This window comes from Candidozyma haemuli, assembly GCF_002926055.2.
Source record: "Candidozyma haemuli strain B11899 chromosome Unknown H_2014730914, whole genome shotgun sequence".
In the NCBI taxonomy this organism is placed as follows: Eukaryota; Fungi; Ascomycota; class Pichiomycetes; order Serinales; family Metschnikowiaceae; genus Candidozyma; species Candidozyma haemuli.
Window position 1 is genome coordinate 589363 of NW_020289907.1, and position 16014 is coordinate 605376.

A 16014-nucleotide genomic window follows, 5' to 3' on the forward strand; every position below is an offset into this window, starting at 1 on the left:
TCTCGAAATTCCGTTCAAAACTGACTTGTTGGTCTTACTTTTTTTGCCTTCCAAATAAAAAAATAATTTTTCAAAAAGTTGACAGGTTTCAATCGAAATGAACAGGTACGGGTTTGATAAGATTGAAAGGGATCCAACGAAGGCTATTACTTCAAATAATGAGCCTACCCCACAAAAGCCGGAACTTCCTGACACTCAACTTGACAGAACGTTTTTGGCTTATGCTTCAAGAGAGTTGCCCGAAAAAGTACTCTACCATTCAATCAGGGTTTACTTATACTCTGAAGCGATCATGAAGGACTTTTTTAGTGAATGGCAATTGGATAAAACAGTTTTATTCGCAACCTGCTTGCTTCACGACATTGGCACAACCGAGAAGAATATGGCAGCCACAAAAATGTCATTCGAATTCTACGGGGGATTTATAGCGAAAGATTTGGTAGAAAAGGAAGCAAACGATCAAACTTTTGCCGAGGCGGTGTGTGAAGCTGTCATCCGTCACCAGGACATTGGTGATACCGGTTACATCACCACTCTTGGCTTAATTCTCCAGATAGCAACCATCTTGGACAATGTGGGAAAGCATTCCCAGTATATCCATGCTGATACTTTGGATTATATCAACAAGAAGTACAGCCGTGAGGGTTGGCTTGCCTGCTTCGCTGGTTCAACAGATAATGAGAACGCCAAGAAACCGTGGGGCCACACGAGTAAGCTTGGTGTACCTGACTTCAGCGAAGCTATTCTCGCCAACTCCTTGAATTACACGAAGTAATATTGTTGTATCGAGCGGCTCCTCTATATTGTCTTTATAGTTGAAAGCTAGTGAGGCGTGGGTTGGTTGTTTTGAGAGGATGGTTTTAGGGAGGTATTGAGGTATAATTGAGTAGTTAGTTTGATTTTTAATAACAAGTTTCAAGCGGTAAAATTTCTCCTGTAATTTTGCCTTTGCCCAAGATGTCATTCTTTCTCTGGGTTCTACTTACATGAGGGCGTTTGTGTGCCTCCAACTGTTGGATCATTGGAATTTTAAGTGCGCACTTCTCACATAAACCGGATTCTCCTACAACTTGCAACCTAAACTCGGTTCATAATGCCAGGATGTCTGACCTGATACCATTATCACGAATCTCTACGCATTACTATAAAATCGCCCATCTACTGCTGGTGAATTATGCCGTCTATACGGCAAAAGAGACGTCCCTGGATCAGTTCTTGCTAGAGTTAGAACTTCAGATTAGAGATAGATTTCCACGCATACTACTTACCTACTATAGCAAATGCTTATATCATTTTGAATTTGGTCATATATCGGATGGTTCACCATCTAGTGATTCGGATACAACATCGTATTCTGGAAAAATTCGCCTCGATCAACATTATCCTCAGCTCGCCCTCAAGAGAGAATCGTCAACGAAAGCCGCTTTTCTATCAAAGCCCGCGAAACACCATGCTGCCCAAGCATTAAATAAGAAAGACCAGTCTGTGACAGAAGAGCATTTGGCTTTCGTCAGTCTAACATTTTTCAAGGCGGTCAAGAAGATGATAGTTTATAATCTTTGCTTGAAGAGTGACACGCGAATGTTCGGGAACTATGTTGTAACGAACAATCGCAAGGAAGACGGTCAGTATTCCGTTATCCAGCTCGATCCTGTTGTCTTGGAAAATGGTGATCTAATAGTTTCCCTATTCCAAACGAATCGTTTGGTTCTTTGGGACTCACAGCTTGTACGCTCTAATGAGGCTTTTGTTGAGTTGGCCAACTCTTTCGTCATATACGTGGTACCTTCGGGGTTACGCTGCCATTTTTATGATCCGTTGGACTATAGCCAGACCTTCACAACTGCCGCCCCTAAATCGAGTCACACTCTCTTACGCCTTTTAAAATTGAGTACAGGCATTGATCTCACCAACAAGCAAAACATTCTATGGACGAAACTTATTCCGAATCTCCAGCATTTAAACAATCTTACTTCCAATATATCTCACTTCATCCATGAGGTTGATAACAAAAAATATATCATGTGGCCTTGGGAACTATGTCTCTTACAATTTGGAAGTCATGATATTACTAGCAAACCGAAGGATAAAACTTCGTGGTCAATTGATCCACTAGGACTTATTAACAGAATTTTGGACTCCAATATCGCTGCCAAGGACCATCTGTCTCATAATAAAGATGGACTGGCATCAGTCGATATGAACGCTGCCAGCAGCGGACAAAATTTTAATTTCAACGCTCCCAGTTCACTCTCTACTGGTAAAAGTAGTGGTCATGGCGCCACGATGGAGGATATTTCGATTAGATTAGAAACGCCTCAACTTGATGACTTTAACTATGCTGTCTCCCAACCTATTGAAAGGGAAGTCTCTAATCCCAAAGCCGAACAAGAGATTATAACAGGGGAAGATGATATGTGCACATCATCTTTATCTCCTCCTAGAATCGCTAGGAAGGTCGATTATAATGATAGTGATACCAATGACGCAGAATATGAGGGGATTGATGACGATCTTTTTGGCGATGGCTCTGAGCCAGAGGTGTTCGAAAATGACCCCGTTACGACATCCATAAGAGATAACAATAAAGGTGGACACTCTTCTACCGATTTCTCGGGTGAAGGAACCCATCGTGATACAAATTTCACTCCTGACAAGATGAACAACAGAGAAATAAAGGATTTAGAAGCTGTTGACCAAGGAACCCCGACCACCTTCGTCAATATCCCCAAAGACCAAATGATATCGGATCTAGAACCAATTCCTTCTTCATATAAAGATCCGGGGCTCCTTTACCAGTCGTTCCTACACCTGTGATACCACTGCGCTCTAGTTTCCCTCACTCAACCGTTGCTTTCTCTGACTCGTCTATTTCTCACAAAGACAAGGTCGCATCGACGGTGCAAAACTCGACAAAAAACGAACGACTTAACGACTTTTCTTGTCATGAACAAAGACAAGGCTACGTCTTCTCTCCTATCAAGTTTAACCCTGTGATAAGGAGCAGTATAGACACAAAGTATGGTAAGGGTGGAAAATTCTACGTCTCGCACGAGCCCATGGACGAAGCTGATACGAAAGGTCGTCGTATGCGTGAAACGAGCGTGAGCCATGGCTCTCCACTCCACTTATCGAATGATTATAATGATAATGATAATGAAAGCGGTCAAGATATTAAGCTCCTGACAAAACTTCGAGCACCAGAGAGAACTAATGGGAGTACGGGTGAGTCTGGTGGACTTGATTCGGACCTGCAAGTTGAAGACCATTTAAGTCGGCAAGACAGACGTGAGATTGATTTCCAGGGGAGTACTGAAATCCTGGAAAACTTAGGCGAGAATGATAACGTTTTTGATGATGCCGTTCCTAATGAGAGTGATGATGTGGATGATGAAGGTGGTGAGGAAGATGAAAGTGATGAAGATGAGGAAGTCGAGAATGATGAATTAGAAACTTCACCGCTCAGGCTAAACACCTCTAACCAAGATCCTGCTCTTGGCGGCCCTGTCGATACTAATCGTAACCCGAGCTCCAATGCGTATGTCCCTATGCCGCGTTCCAATGTATTGTCGCCCGCCTCTGGGGTCATCAATATCAAAGTTGAGTCGCCCTCTACCTTGGCTGTGAGGAACGAGCTCCATGGCCAGTCTTTATCGCCTATGTCTATACACCAGCTAGAACTTAAGGATGATTTAGTTGCAGCTGCTAACGATACAAAAGATATTGACATGTCCGTGCCAGCTACAAGTGCTGCTAGCCCGACATCGATCTCGTCCAGTGGAATGGGGGAGTCTTCTAATTGTCTTCCATTAATACTTCGAAGTATAAATGTTCTTACGATACCCCCTGCTTTCGTATTAAGGGAGGAAATCGATAATTGGGACGGCGTTACTATGCTGACGGGTTTTGATATGGATGTGGTGGAAGAAGTAGAGGATCTATCTAATAGTAATGCCGGTCCACTTAATGTGAGAGGAACCGACTTGGACGAGTATTTAAGGTGGGTAACAAGCAATCTTGTATTCGATTTTGGCAACTTTGAGACTAACGCCAAAATACTAATGAGGCTTCCAGGTGATCGGCAAGATGAGCGACCCGAATCAATGGCTGAAACAGAACCGTCTGAGAGTATGAGAAATTCATTCGAAGAAGTTTTTCCGTTGAGTTCTAGAGTGAACCTCAACGAGTTCCGCTTCGGCTTCTCAAAACAGACTGATGAAAATTCTGGCAGAGCTCAGCTGACTCATATGGATAATCAACTTGCCTTTCTTGAACCAGCAGAAGGCTTACAAAGTCAAACCCTGGATATGAATTCTTTGTACTGGGATTCTATTTATTATGACGCACCCGGAAATCAGCGTAATGCCACATCTTACTGGAATATCTTGAAGCAAACCGAACGGAAATGGGCTCTTCAAAAGGGTAATGATGAGGCATTTCTAGAGATGTATGACGTTAAGGCAAAAGTTTTGAAGCCTTCTTCAGAGATAATCAATTTTGATTTTGTTGGCTTAAGATTCTGGCGCTATCTCAATCTCACTCCTGTCAATCGTGATAGAAAATTTCAAATTCTACTAATCTCGGAGTACTCGCCAGAAACCTATGATCTCAATGTCTTCGAAAACGGTAATCTTTCCCTCTTAAACATGTTGAGGAACAACTATAAGGATAATCATTTTGGAGACATAAAGAAATTATCGTTGCAGACAGCAGAAAATAGGCAGGACCTTGAAGGTGTTATAAATGGTACCGTCTTAGCAGAGCGCCCCAGAGGCGATCATAGTTACAGCAAGTTCTACAGTCGTACGGACAAGAGGCTCAGATCGTTGGCTGAACTCATCAAGTTGGACCTCATCAACAAAAACAACAGGTTCGACTTCGATCGACCCCTCCTTTTATTATTTGTGAATTTTGATCAAAGCGTTGGCTCTATTTCTCAAATATCGAAGCTCTGCAGAAATTTCAAGGCGGCTCTCAAGGCTCATCAACTATCACTAGTGGAAGTTTTTTCTCATATTATACCTGGAGATAAAATTGTGAAACAGTCAGCTCATTTGATGAGATTAAAGTATATTTCGAATACTGAGCTAACTAATTTGTCGATGATGCTCTACAACAAGTGCCCCGATAGCAAGCCTAAGCATTCTGCAAGAAATGCAAAAGGAACTACGGGTCTTTTTACCAGGCTAATCAAGGAAAGACCGGAGAGCTTAAGTTTTAAGGCGACAAATCGTGGGTTGAACAACGATACCGATGCTACACTATCAGAGGATTTGTTTCTACATGTAGCATATGAGCGATCAGTTGACAGGAGATGGATATCGGCTGCCTGGTCCGATCCTCATGGGATCGTGACGCACACTAAGTCATGGCATTGTACGACGAAAAGAGGTGGCTCATCAAGCGCTCACGACACTGGAGAAGTCATAACGGAGATCTGGGAGATTTCTAATTCATTACTCAAATTCCTCAGTGCTGATGATTCTCGCAGAGCGTGCGGTAGTGGCGGTAAGCGCTTTTTGGTCCTAACTCGTGTGAACAGCATTTTACCAGATGATGAGCTTGTGTTCTGGAAAAGATTGACCGCCAAACACAAAGAAGTCTCCTTAGTTGTGCTTACCGCGAATAGATTGCCTAGGTTAACCTTCAGCTTACAGGAGAGGGCTTTGTCTGATAGCGGAATAAGCGAGCACACACCCTCACATTCTGTCTCAACATCGGCCAACAGGAACCATTCCGTGAGCGGACTAGCTGGGGTAGACTTAATCAAAGCTTTCAACGGTGGTCCCTTTCCGTACATGTCTTCTCCTAACACTGCCGAAATGAACACTTTAAACTCACCAATGAATCCAGGTGGTATAAATGTGCTTTCACCTCATCAGTTTGTCAATGTGCCGGGGAATTTTTTAAGTCCTCACGATGGGAATGGAGCTTCTAACCTACCAGAAAGCAATGCTACTGATGAAATGAATTTGCATCTTCGGGATGCATGTCTTGACCTAATAGGATTTATCCCTCAGACATCTCTTCCATCCTCAAATTCCCCAACGAGATTGGGGATGAAAACGGGTTACTTGATTCGAGATGTCAAATCAAAAGGCAAACTGCTGAAAGGCTTGATGGTTTTTGAGCTTTCTCTTCTCAGTTGTTCTAGTCAATGGAACTTGAATTCAATAATGAAAATTTTGCTTAATCAGTTCAAAAAGTTGATCTACTTAAATCATATCATTGGAATTTGTGGACTCGCTAGTACTAGTGGAAAAGATGATGGCCAGAATCATAGAAACTTGCTTCGATCCATGGTTCCTTGGCATATCAACGCTATTGGGAAAAGTTTAGATTACTTGGTCCATATAAGAGTCGATGAAGAGTCATAAACTAGAAACAAAACACAGTATTTCAACATTTTCATGTACAACAATTCTATCCTGCATTATTATTCCAAAGATATCAACAAAATAAACGCGTAACAACAGTCCCTCAGTTTTAGCCATCCACGAGACATAAGCGTCCTCTTAATATTGTTATGGACCGCGAAGGTACCCAAGATATAATAAATGCATACCTCGGCATTCAGCAGGACCCTTCGAGACAGTCTTCACTCTTGCTTGACGATGCTTGGGAATCCGACCCTCTCATGGATCTCCTGAATTACTCCCCATCCAGCCGTAAAGCATCCCCACTCAGGCAGTTCTCACCAACGAAATCAATCGAAAGCCCGTTGAAATCCCATTACAAGAATCTTAGGGGTAGTCCGACCAAGGTGTCAAATTCATTGCCGCAACGTCGTCGCTCTTTTGGAAGAGGGCAAATCGACCTCGACCTAGATCTCGACCTCGACATTCTTTCCATAGCGGACTTAGATGACAATGAAGAGGATCAACTACGAGCAGTTGAAAATCAAGCCTACTCGTATCTTCCGAGTACCAAGTATGCACTGTTTATATCCAAATCTACTGTGAAACTCAGGCAGACCTTACTCGCGGAAGTCGAAAAAAGAAAGAATCTAGAGCAGATAGTCTCAGATCTCAAATCCAAAGTATCCAACTCTTCAGATCTCCAATCCCATCATGATACCCTAATAATAAAGCTTCGTGAACTTCAGCGACAAAACGGGGAGCTTGAGCAAAAGTTGGAGAGAAGTGAGAAAGCTATTAAAGCGTCCCAACTGTCGCAAGAGAATGCGATGCTACGGCTGAAGCTTGTGAAATACAAGACCTTGTATGAGGAGGCCGCAAAGTTACAAAGTGAGAAGAATTCCCCGAAGGGATGTACCTCACCCGATAAGGTATTGGGAACCAGTGAACGCATTGCAAATACGACGTCAGGTTCAGACCCCCAAGAAAGGCTGACTGAGCTCGATATCTTGTTTAGTAGGTTGACATCAATTTTCAAAGATTTGGATAAAAATCGGAATGGAGACTTATTGTTGACAGATAGCCACATTCCACAACAAGAGACAAGCAAAAATCTTCAAGCTTCCTGTAATTGTCCCAAGATTAACCTGGGGCATGAAGCTGCAAAAACGGTTCACACATCTGATGAAGGCCGTCAACTGGGGAATGACGAGAGCCTTGTCCATGCTAATCTCAGACCAAGCGGTTCTCATACGTCCCCGGTATCTTCGACTTCGCATGAACAAGTTGCGCATGTTGCTGAGATTATTGAACAAATCCGTCATGAGATTCATAATATCAATGCCACACTACGTGATAATGGACAGCTTAGAAAAGATACCAGCTGGTCTTCAAGCACTCGTCCCTCTAGTGACAAGAGCACCTGCAGTGCTTGTTCAAGGGCTGCAAGCAGAACATCAACCAGGCCCAATACCTCTTCCACACCTGAGGTCGGAGAGGATGGTCAGGATGCAACACGGAATTTAATGGGCAAGTACAATTGGAACCGTACTATTTGAATACCAACTGAATTCCTTTGCCATCTGAATTCATAAGGCTTCATTACATCAAGTAACCTACACAAAACCCATTTTTGACATGCGTGTATGTCTTGCGGATGGTCAAAACTGGCATATGGATATTGCAGAAGAACAGACTTAACTCCTAAAAGCAAGAAATTCAAAAAAATTGGATGCCAATGATATGAAACCGCGTTGCTACGGATATATTCAGGTTCAAGCAATCACCAAACGCAACAGAGCGCGTTGGGAGAATGGGCGCGCTGATCTGTGTTTGTTTTGAAGAACGATTCATCGTAAGCCATGAAACGTTAATCCACAGGTATCCCTAGTTTATTGACTTGACAAAGCTGCATTCAAATGAATTATTTTAATTTTATTCCTCAATAACAAAAGACCAAATAGTCCTGCGATTAATTTTCAGTTGTAAAGCAGAAACAGTACACCAGATCTTTGTTTAGCATTTGCTCATGGAGCTGGGTATTACGCGGTTTTGTGGAAGGTTACCTTGAGCAAGAGTTCAAACGAAAAATCAAAAAACGAGATTCAAAAAACAAAAAAAAAATAAGAAAAAAAAAAGAAACTAAAGCAAAAGCACTAGCGACCAAGGATGGACGGACAAACGGGAATCAGTGGTGCCTTACACTGATGCCACGACCGCCTTTGAAGGTTAGCACACATAGAATTACAAACATATCACATACCTTTCAATAGCAAAGAACTTTCATCAACTCTTCCTACGATTGCATTTCTATCAAATAGCTTCGTTTTGCCTGTCTCGATGCATATCGATAAACGTTGGTTCTCTTGGAAGCATATTCGGGCAGTCCTTCGCCTTCTTTTGTTTATATATGAGCTAAATGCGGAAAGTGAATCGAAACGAAGCCTTGTTTCCCTCGCATTTTCCTTCGATTCCTACAGAACGCGATGCAACAAGGGCGCCAACATGCTTAAGCTTTTTATTCTTTTCGTTTTATTTGTTTTCTTTATTTTTTTTTTTTTTCTTTTTTTTTTTTTTTTTGCATAGTTGTCTCTCTCTCCTGTTATGCAAAGATGCGAATTGTCAGTGCTCGCCGTATTTACCTTACCGCATTCATCACTTCTTTTTTTTTTGCCCAATCTGCCTTTTTTGTCGCTCAATGTGCCATACCTTGTCCTAAGGTTGCCTGTTTCTGTTTCAACCATCTTGGGTACTGTTTACAAACTTATCGACAAATTATATTGCACATCCAGCAAAATCCCTTTCTACAACAGCACTGTTTTTAAGTCATCCTAAGCGATTTAAGCACTTCCTCATTTGAAAGCCCTAGTAAACACCGTTTTGTACGCGCCGGAAGTGTGAACCTCCTTCCATTCTTCATACCCGTTCCTACCACCCCATCTTTCCAAACCTACGAAGAACGCAACGACACAATTGCAACGACAACATCCATCATGTCAAACGTGAACAACGAGAATGAAAATGACAAGGATGTCATCGACGCATGGGCCTCCAGAGCACGGAGCAAGAATCAAGACACGGTTCACCATAAGGAGTGGCTTCATAAGAAGGGACCAAGTACAAATCAGAAAGATTCACGCCACAACAACCAACGCCAATATTTGGGCGACGTCTCTCTGCAATTTGGAATACCTCGTACTTCCGCTCAAGCTGTTGGGCGTAAAAAGCCCTTGGGGGGAGGCGAGGTTGGACCTTTGCGCCAGCATGCTGACTTAAACACACATACCTCACTGAAAGAAATCAAGCTTGTTTCAAATCCGAAAGATGGAGAGGTTTTGTCCCTGACGGCTGGTCTGGCACCAGCGCGTACGCTGATGCCGTCAACGCTGACAAGGCCACTGGCAGCAACAGTAAGTCATGGACTTCCGAGAAAAAGACAAGCAACAGAATCTAGCACGAACCTAGTTGAGAAACTACACATTACCAGCGATGAAAACCTGGTCAAGTACAAAAAATCCAAGCGCATAGATTACGAGTGGCAAGATTTAGATGAAGAGGACTTCGACGATCCTTTGATGGTGAGTGAGTATGTCAACGAAATTTTCCCATATTTACATGAACTTGAACGAAAAACTTTGCCCGATCCGAACTACCTTTTTGAACAAACTCAACTCAAACCAAAGATGCGATCCATTCTTGTTGATTGGCTTGTGGAGATGCATCAAAAATTTAGGCTCTTGCCAGAAACACTCTTCTTAGCTATCAACATTATGGATAGATTTATGTCAGTGGAAGTTGTGCAAATCGACAAACTCCAACTTTTGGCAACAGGTTCTTTGTTCATTGCCGCCAAGTATGAAGAGGTATTCTCGCCATCAGTGAAGAATTACGCTTATTTTACTGATGAGTCTTATACAGAAGATCAGATACTTCAAGCAGAGAAATACATCCTCACAATCCTAAACTTCGATCTCAATTATCCGAATCCAATGAACTTTTTGCGACGTATCTCGAAGGCAGACGACTATGACGTGCAACTGAGAACTTTAGGAAAATACCTTCTTGAGATCTCTATCATTGATCATCGATTTATTGGTATGCTTCCGTCTTTGTGTTCTGCTGCAGCCATGTACATTGCACGACTCATTTTGGGAAAAGACCCTGTTTGGAACGGGAATCTTATACATTATTCAGGCGGATACCGTGTAGACGACATGAGAGAGTGCGTTGAACTCATAGTTCAGTACCTCATATCACCGGTTGAGCACGATGAATTCTTCAAGAAGTACGCCACACGAAAGTTTATGAAAGCGAGTATCGTTTGCCGAAGCTGGGCGAAGAAATTCACGGCAGAAAAAAAGGAGCTATTTGATCAACTGCTTCTCACGGAAAAGGTAACTAAATGAGCCTTCTCATGTTGACTTACCTGTGGCCTGAGCTTGCCTTTGTCCTGCGCATCCGCCAAACAACTCACCTCATCATTTTTGCATTTCCATTTCTATTAAGATTATATGAGCTACGGATCGTTCACCAACAGCATCATAAGGGGCATCAGATATCAAGAGCTGGTACCTTTAATATCTCATTCATAAGCTTCTGCGACACCATTCAACGCCCCACTGCGTTTTAAGCCAGTAAGTCGCAGTATTGTTTTAACGTCAAACGCATACAGCACTTATTCACGTAATTTGAAGTGCAATAGATTCTTCATTAAGTTTATATTAAAAGCCTTTAGAGTAGTCATACGAGTAGCAGTTATACATACCTTGATAGACTGCACTGGAGTTGATGCGGAAAATTTGGTGGTAAACATCAGGGTTGTTGTGACGCGTGCAGATGTTACTGGCGAGGCCAAACCATAGCGATTTACTTCTATGAGTGGACTTTTCGATAGCATCACGTTTCTTATCATAGACTCTCCCAAGAACGGAGAGTACTCTATATCATGGATGCGGGAAGTCATATCACTGAATGGTGGAAGGAGCATTATTCTGACTCCAGATCTGTCATCCGAAGTCATTCAGAATGACAACATTTCTCATATTATAACCTCGACATTCGAATTCTCTGCTTACCGACAAGCACAGGATCTCATGGTACCAGTTACTTCTCCCCAGTGGCTTGAAGATTCGGAACTGGCTTCTCAAAGGAAAAACTACAGACTATATTCGCCACAACCGGTCCCTTTCATGGACAAGGTTGTTGTTTGTATCGCCGATAATCTACCAGAGGGAGATAAAGAGATGATGTATGCTGGAGTACGTGCATTTGGCGGACAGTACCTTGATTCACTTTCTCGTTATACCACGCATCTCATAGCCATGGACCTCACGAACAACAAAAGCGTACTTGCTGCAAATATAAGACAGCGGGAAAATCTCCAAATTCAAATCGTTCTTCCGCATTGGCTTGATGATTGTTTTAGGATGCAGAAACGTCTCGAAGAGAAGCCTTACCGCCTTTCAGACCCTGTGGCCCTACGAACCAGTAAGCCCAATTTTGAGATTTCTAACACTGTTGCTGACTCCATATTCGATGACGAAAACTCCTATGCAATATCATCAGATATCGATAGTGATTTCTTGCACGGAAAACGGGTCTACATAGCACCCGACCATTGTTTTAGCGAACATTTCAAAGACTCAATCTTCGAATTAGTCGAACTTTATGGTGGAAGAGTCGTCAGAGACTATGATTTCGGAGCTCTTGATGTATACATCGGAAAGTATCGCAAAGGAAGCGAGTATACAGAGTGTCTCCATTCATCAACAATTGAGGTCGGCAGTTTGAGATGGCTTTACCAAATGGCTATTAGAAAAGAATATGTGCTGCCTCTCAAATCAAACGTGTTGAACTTTCCACTTCCCTGTGGGGCGATTCCCGAATTATCTGGTGCCCGTATAAGCATCACTGGATACAGTGGAGATGCGAGACATTATTTGTCTCTATTGATTTCTGCTATGGGAGCCCTGTTCACCAAAACGCTTGATTGCAATAATGACTATTTAGTTGCAGAAAAAGATCGCGGAGAGAAATACATGGCCGTAAAAAGCAGGTGGCCAGAAGTTAAAATAGTAAACCATCTATGGATTGAACAATGTTTCGCACAGTGGAAGTTCATCAAGCCGACGATATCTCGATACCACATGATTACGCAGGAAACTGCTAAACTTGGAAGTACGGTGATTGACCCATCACTGCTAGGACCCATCGGAAAGGACTTCTCACTGAATGTGGATGATAGCGCAGCAGAAGATCTTGATGCTGATATTTCTGTAACTCGGCAAGAAGAAGAACAACAGCAAGGAGTAAATGAAGAGGAAATATTAGTTGAAGATTTAAATAATGATCCGTTGAATGATTCTCCTGACGCCTCGCAGTTTATCGGAGTAAAAGGGAAGCCTTCAAGCCAGGGTATCTCTAGTGATCTGGTGTTGCAAATTGAAGATATCAATAGTCCTGCTCCTACCCGCTTCAATAGATCTGCTAAGCAACGAGCAACTACGAAGCTTCATAGCGATATGGAGGACCTTAATACGTATACTTCAATCTTGAAGTCAACGCGTAAGATGAATAGCTACATGAAGCAATTGGAAACCAGCATTTCAACTCCCCAAAAGAGAGAAGCCGGTGGCGTCGCCCCCTCTGTTACTGAAGGAGAGAAATCACATATGCCAAACCCTTCAACGAAGAAAAGAAAGCCAAATGAAAGCGTTCAGCAAGTCGTATTATTGACTGGATGTGAGGCAGAGATTTCATTAAGCCGTGCTGACGTGATAAAATTAGCGAAAATTGGTATCAAGGTGGTCAATGACTACAATTCCAAACTAAAGGTTGATTCAATAATTGCTCCAAGGGTTTTAAGGACAGAGAAGTTCCTTAAATGTTTATCCCAATGCTCAGAGGTTCTTCATCCTCGATATTTATCGGATATCCTAAGTGAAATACAGCTGAACCCAGATATTGAGAGGTCCGACATCTTTGCTTCATTCCAGAGTGAGCATTATTCCTTGGATTCGATTTTACTGGTGAAGCGCATCAATGAGGACTTGGGTGTGACCCTGAACAAAAGTGGTTTGAAAACTCTACTCCAGGCTTCTAACAAAGGTGCTGTCTTCAAAAACATAAAGGTCAACCTATCTCAGAACTTGAATGGTGGTCCCGATTTGATCGCTAGTATATTAAAGGAACATGGGCTCGAAGAGCTGAGGGTGGTGAAGTTATCAGCTAATTTCAACGAAAAATCGCTTCTTGAAAACTCAGATGGCAGAATTATACTCGTTGCACATAAAGACAAGGACAGAAAAGCTTTTGGTAAGTTATCATCTGAAGGAATTTTCGTCGTGGAGTGGGACTGGTGCGTCAAGTCTATATTTAAACTGAATTTAGACAGTTTCAGCCCTTACGTGATCAATTAAGTTCCATGAACAGTCTTTTAATTCTAATAATACATAGACATAAGCCTATCATATGCAATGGCAATCTTCATCCAACGACATATGGCATTCCATAGGATCACCACACTTCTATATATCGATTAAGCTTGGTTCGCCTTCCTTAGAATTACCAAATCCAAATCCAGTAGGAGCTGGGTCAATTCTACGCGGGGCTTGCAGCCCATTTTGGCCTTGTAATTGAGGCCCATTCTGAGTCGTACTTCCGATTCCAGTGTTGAGAAATGGATTTCCAGTGGCATTGGAGCTCAAGCGCATATCATTTTGTGCCTGCTTGTAACCAGTACCGCTCGAATTGATAAAAGTACCTGTCTTGGTGTGTTGATGAGGAATTCTTGTGGCGCCCGTATTGCCGAACGTGTCTACGCCCGTACCAGATGCCAAAAGATTGTTGAGTTCGTGTGATTCGTTAAATCTTGAAGAGGAAGTTGTTTGAGGCTTGAGTTTTGTTTCAGGTTGCTGGACAGGTGCTGGTGATTGAGGCTGCGTGAAGAATGATGGCTGACTTTGCGCCATCTGGTTCAACGACTGCTGTTGAGGTTGTTGTTGTGACAGAGAGTCCTGTAAAGCAAACGGGTTGTTGGAGCCAGTTTTAAGAGGCTTCAATTCCTCGGTATTGTTCGTAGCTCCCGGGTTGGTAAAGCCCGTGAACTGTGGAATTTGTGGTTGAGCTTGGAATTGTTGTGGTTGCTGCTGTTGTTGAGCATAGTAACCAGTGGCTGAAGCTTGAATTGGATTGCCGAACATGTCAAATTGTTGCTGCTGTTGCGGTTGATAATATTGGAATTGTTGGTTGTACTGAGGCTGGAACTGGCCAGTTTGATAGTAGTATTGAGGTTGTTGTTGCTGCTGGAACCCGTAGTTATCATTCAAGTCCAACAAATTCTCATTTTGTTGGTTCTTAAGCTTCCTCATTTCTTCCTCCTCGAGAGAGAGCTTCAAAGCAGCCTGAAGCTCAGGGTCATCAGCCTCAGTGTTTCTAGATTGCCTTCCTTTCTCCTCCTCGGCAGTTTCGCGTGAGAGTTCCAATGCTCTCTGTAAATCTGAATCGTAGGGATCTTCGTTGTTGGGCCTTTCGGGTCTTCTTCTTTCCTCCTCGCGTCTGCGACCGCCAGATTTAGCATTCTCTCTCTCTCGTGCTAGACGTTCGTCATCACGCAAAAGCGAAACCAACTCTTTTGCCTTAACCCTGATGATTGCACCTTGATCATTGCTTGCATCGTCAAGATGGACAAATTCTCGCAAAGTTTTGACAATGTACAAGTTGTCTTTTGACCAGAGTACGCATTTAGTAGAGCCAAAGCGGACCAAATAGTCCAAGACAGTCAACGATTTAGCAACATGTCGCCAATTTTTACCTTTATCATTAAGACGACGGTCAAGCATATCCATAATTTCTAAAAATTCCGTTTGGTTGTTGTAAGTCGCTGCAGCTATCTCCTCCATTTCATACGTGGTAGGACCTGAGGGGTCATTGGACGTTGCATTACGAACCAATACCTGGGCAGACAGGTACCCATTGGCCTTATTCTTAATAGTACGAACAATCTTAGACATTGGTCTGGGGTTGCTTGTGAGTGTTGGCAGGAATGCTAAAGGACAGGTGATGAAAGACAAATGCCTTGCTAGGGGTGGAAGGTGGTTGAGCAGGTGTGCGAATCCGTGCACCAGTCGTGAAATGGGAAAAAGAAACTGGCGAAAGCTTGCCGTGGTAACTACTACGGGAACAAGAAAAAAGAGATATGAAGAAGGCTGTGCCGAGGGTTCCGATGACGCAAGTATTGCAACCCTCTTGTCTTACTAAATTGTAAGTAGGTATCTATCACTAGTATTAGGAGTCCCTACAATCTCAAATGGGCTGCAGCCATTTCGCATCGGGCCGAATGTTGCTTACCGAAGTCGCATTTCTGACATTGTGCTTGGTCGCTCTTCTGTATGTGAGGCAAATATGTGGAATCGTTTTATGAACCAGCTAGATTAGGATTTCCGCAATCGCAATTTTTGTGTCTTTGTACGTTTCGGAAAAACAACTGTGAGGGTGCCAGAGTACTTCTCTCGGTATGCTTCCCACAGCACTTTCTTTGATTTCTTTATTTTTTTTTTTGTTTTTCCTTTAACGTTCTTTCCGTACCCTACTTCACCGCTATTTTGTATTCAAATTGCGATCGCTAGCAGTTTAGAACGCTAACTACAGATTGCTTTTC

The 16014-nt window shown here is 42.7% G+C and overlaps 5 protein-coding genes across 5 annotated transcripts; 4 read left to right on the plus strand and 1 right to left on the minus strand. All coding sequences in view use genetic code 12, as the record gives it.

The window, feature by feature from the left end:
- Positions 1-97: 97 nt before the first annotated feature.
- On the plus strand, positions 98-775 carry CXQ85_004794 (cyanamide hydratase; the record flags this gene model as incomplete). Its single annotated transcript, XM_025488403.1, has 1 exon — positions 98-775. One exon carries the CDS (start codon positions 98-100, stop codon positions 773-775), a length of 678 nt encoding a protein of 225 aa, XP_025343065.1.
- A 326-nt stretch (positions 776-1101) lies between these two features.
- On the plus strand, positions 1102-6377 carry SRB9 (Srb9p; the record flags this gene model as incomplete). Its single annotated transcript, XM_025488404.1, has 2 exons — positions 1102-2801; positions 2834-6377. The coding sequence occupies 2 exons, from the start codon at positions 1102-1104 to the stop codon at positions 6375-6377; spliced, it is 5244 nt and encodes a 1747-aa protein (XP_025343066.1).
- A 149-nt stretch (positions 6378-6526) lies between these two features.
- On the plus strand, positions 6527-7915 carry CXQ85_004796 (uncharacterized protein; the record flags this gene model as incomplete). Its single annotated transcript, XM_025488405.1, has 1 exon — positions 6527-7915. The coding sequence occupies one exon, from the start codon at positions 6527-6529 to the stop codon at positions 7913-7915; it is 1389 nt and encodes a 462-aa protein (XP_025343067.1).
- A 1434-nt stretch (positions 7916-9349) lies between these two features.
- On the plus strand, positions 9350-13774 carry CXQ85_004797 (uncharacterized protein; the record flags this gene model as incomplete). Its single annotated transcript, XM_025488406.1, has 3 exons — positions 9350-10675; positions 11282-12400; positions 12467-13774. 3 exons carry the CDS (start codon positions 9350-9352, stop codon positions 13772-13774), a joined length of 3753 nt encoding a protein of 1250 aa, XP_025343068.1.
- Positions 13775-13882: 108 nt separating this feature from the next.
- Positions 13883-15367, minus strand: CXQ85_004798 (epsin; the record flags this gene model as incomplete). The annotated part of the gene is made up of 1 exon (XM_025488407.1): positions 13883-15367. One exon carries the CDS (start codon positions 15365-15367, stop codon positions 13883-13885), a length of 1485 nt encoding a protein of 494 aa, XP_025343069.1.
- Positions 15368-16014: the final 647 nt, after the last annotated feature.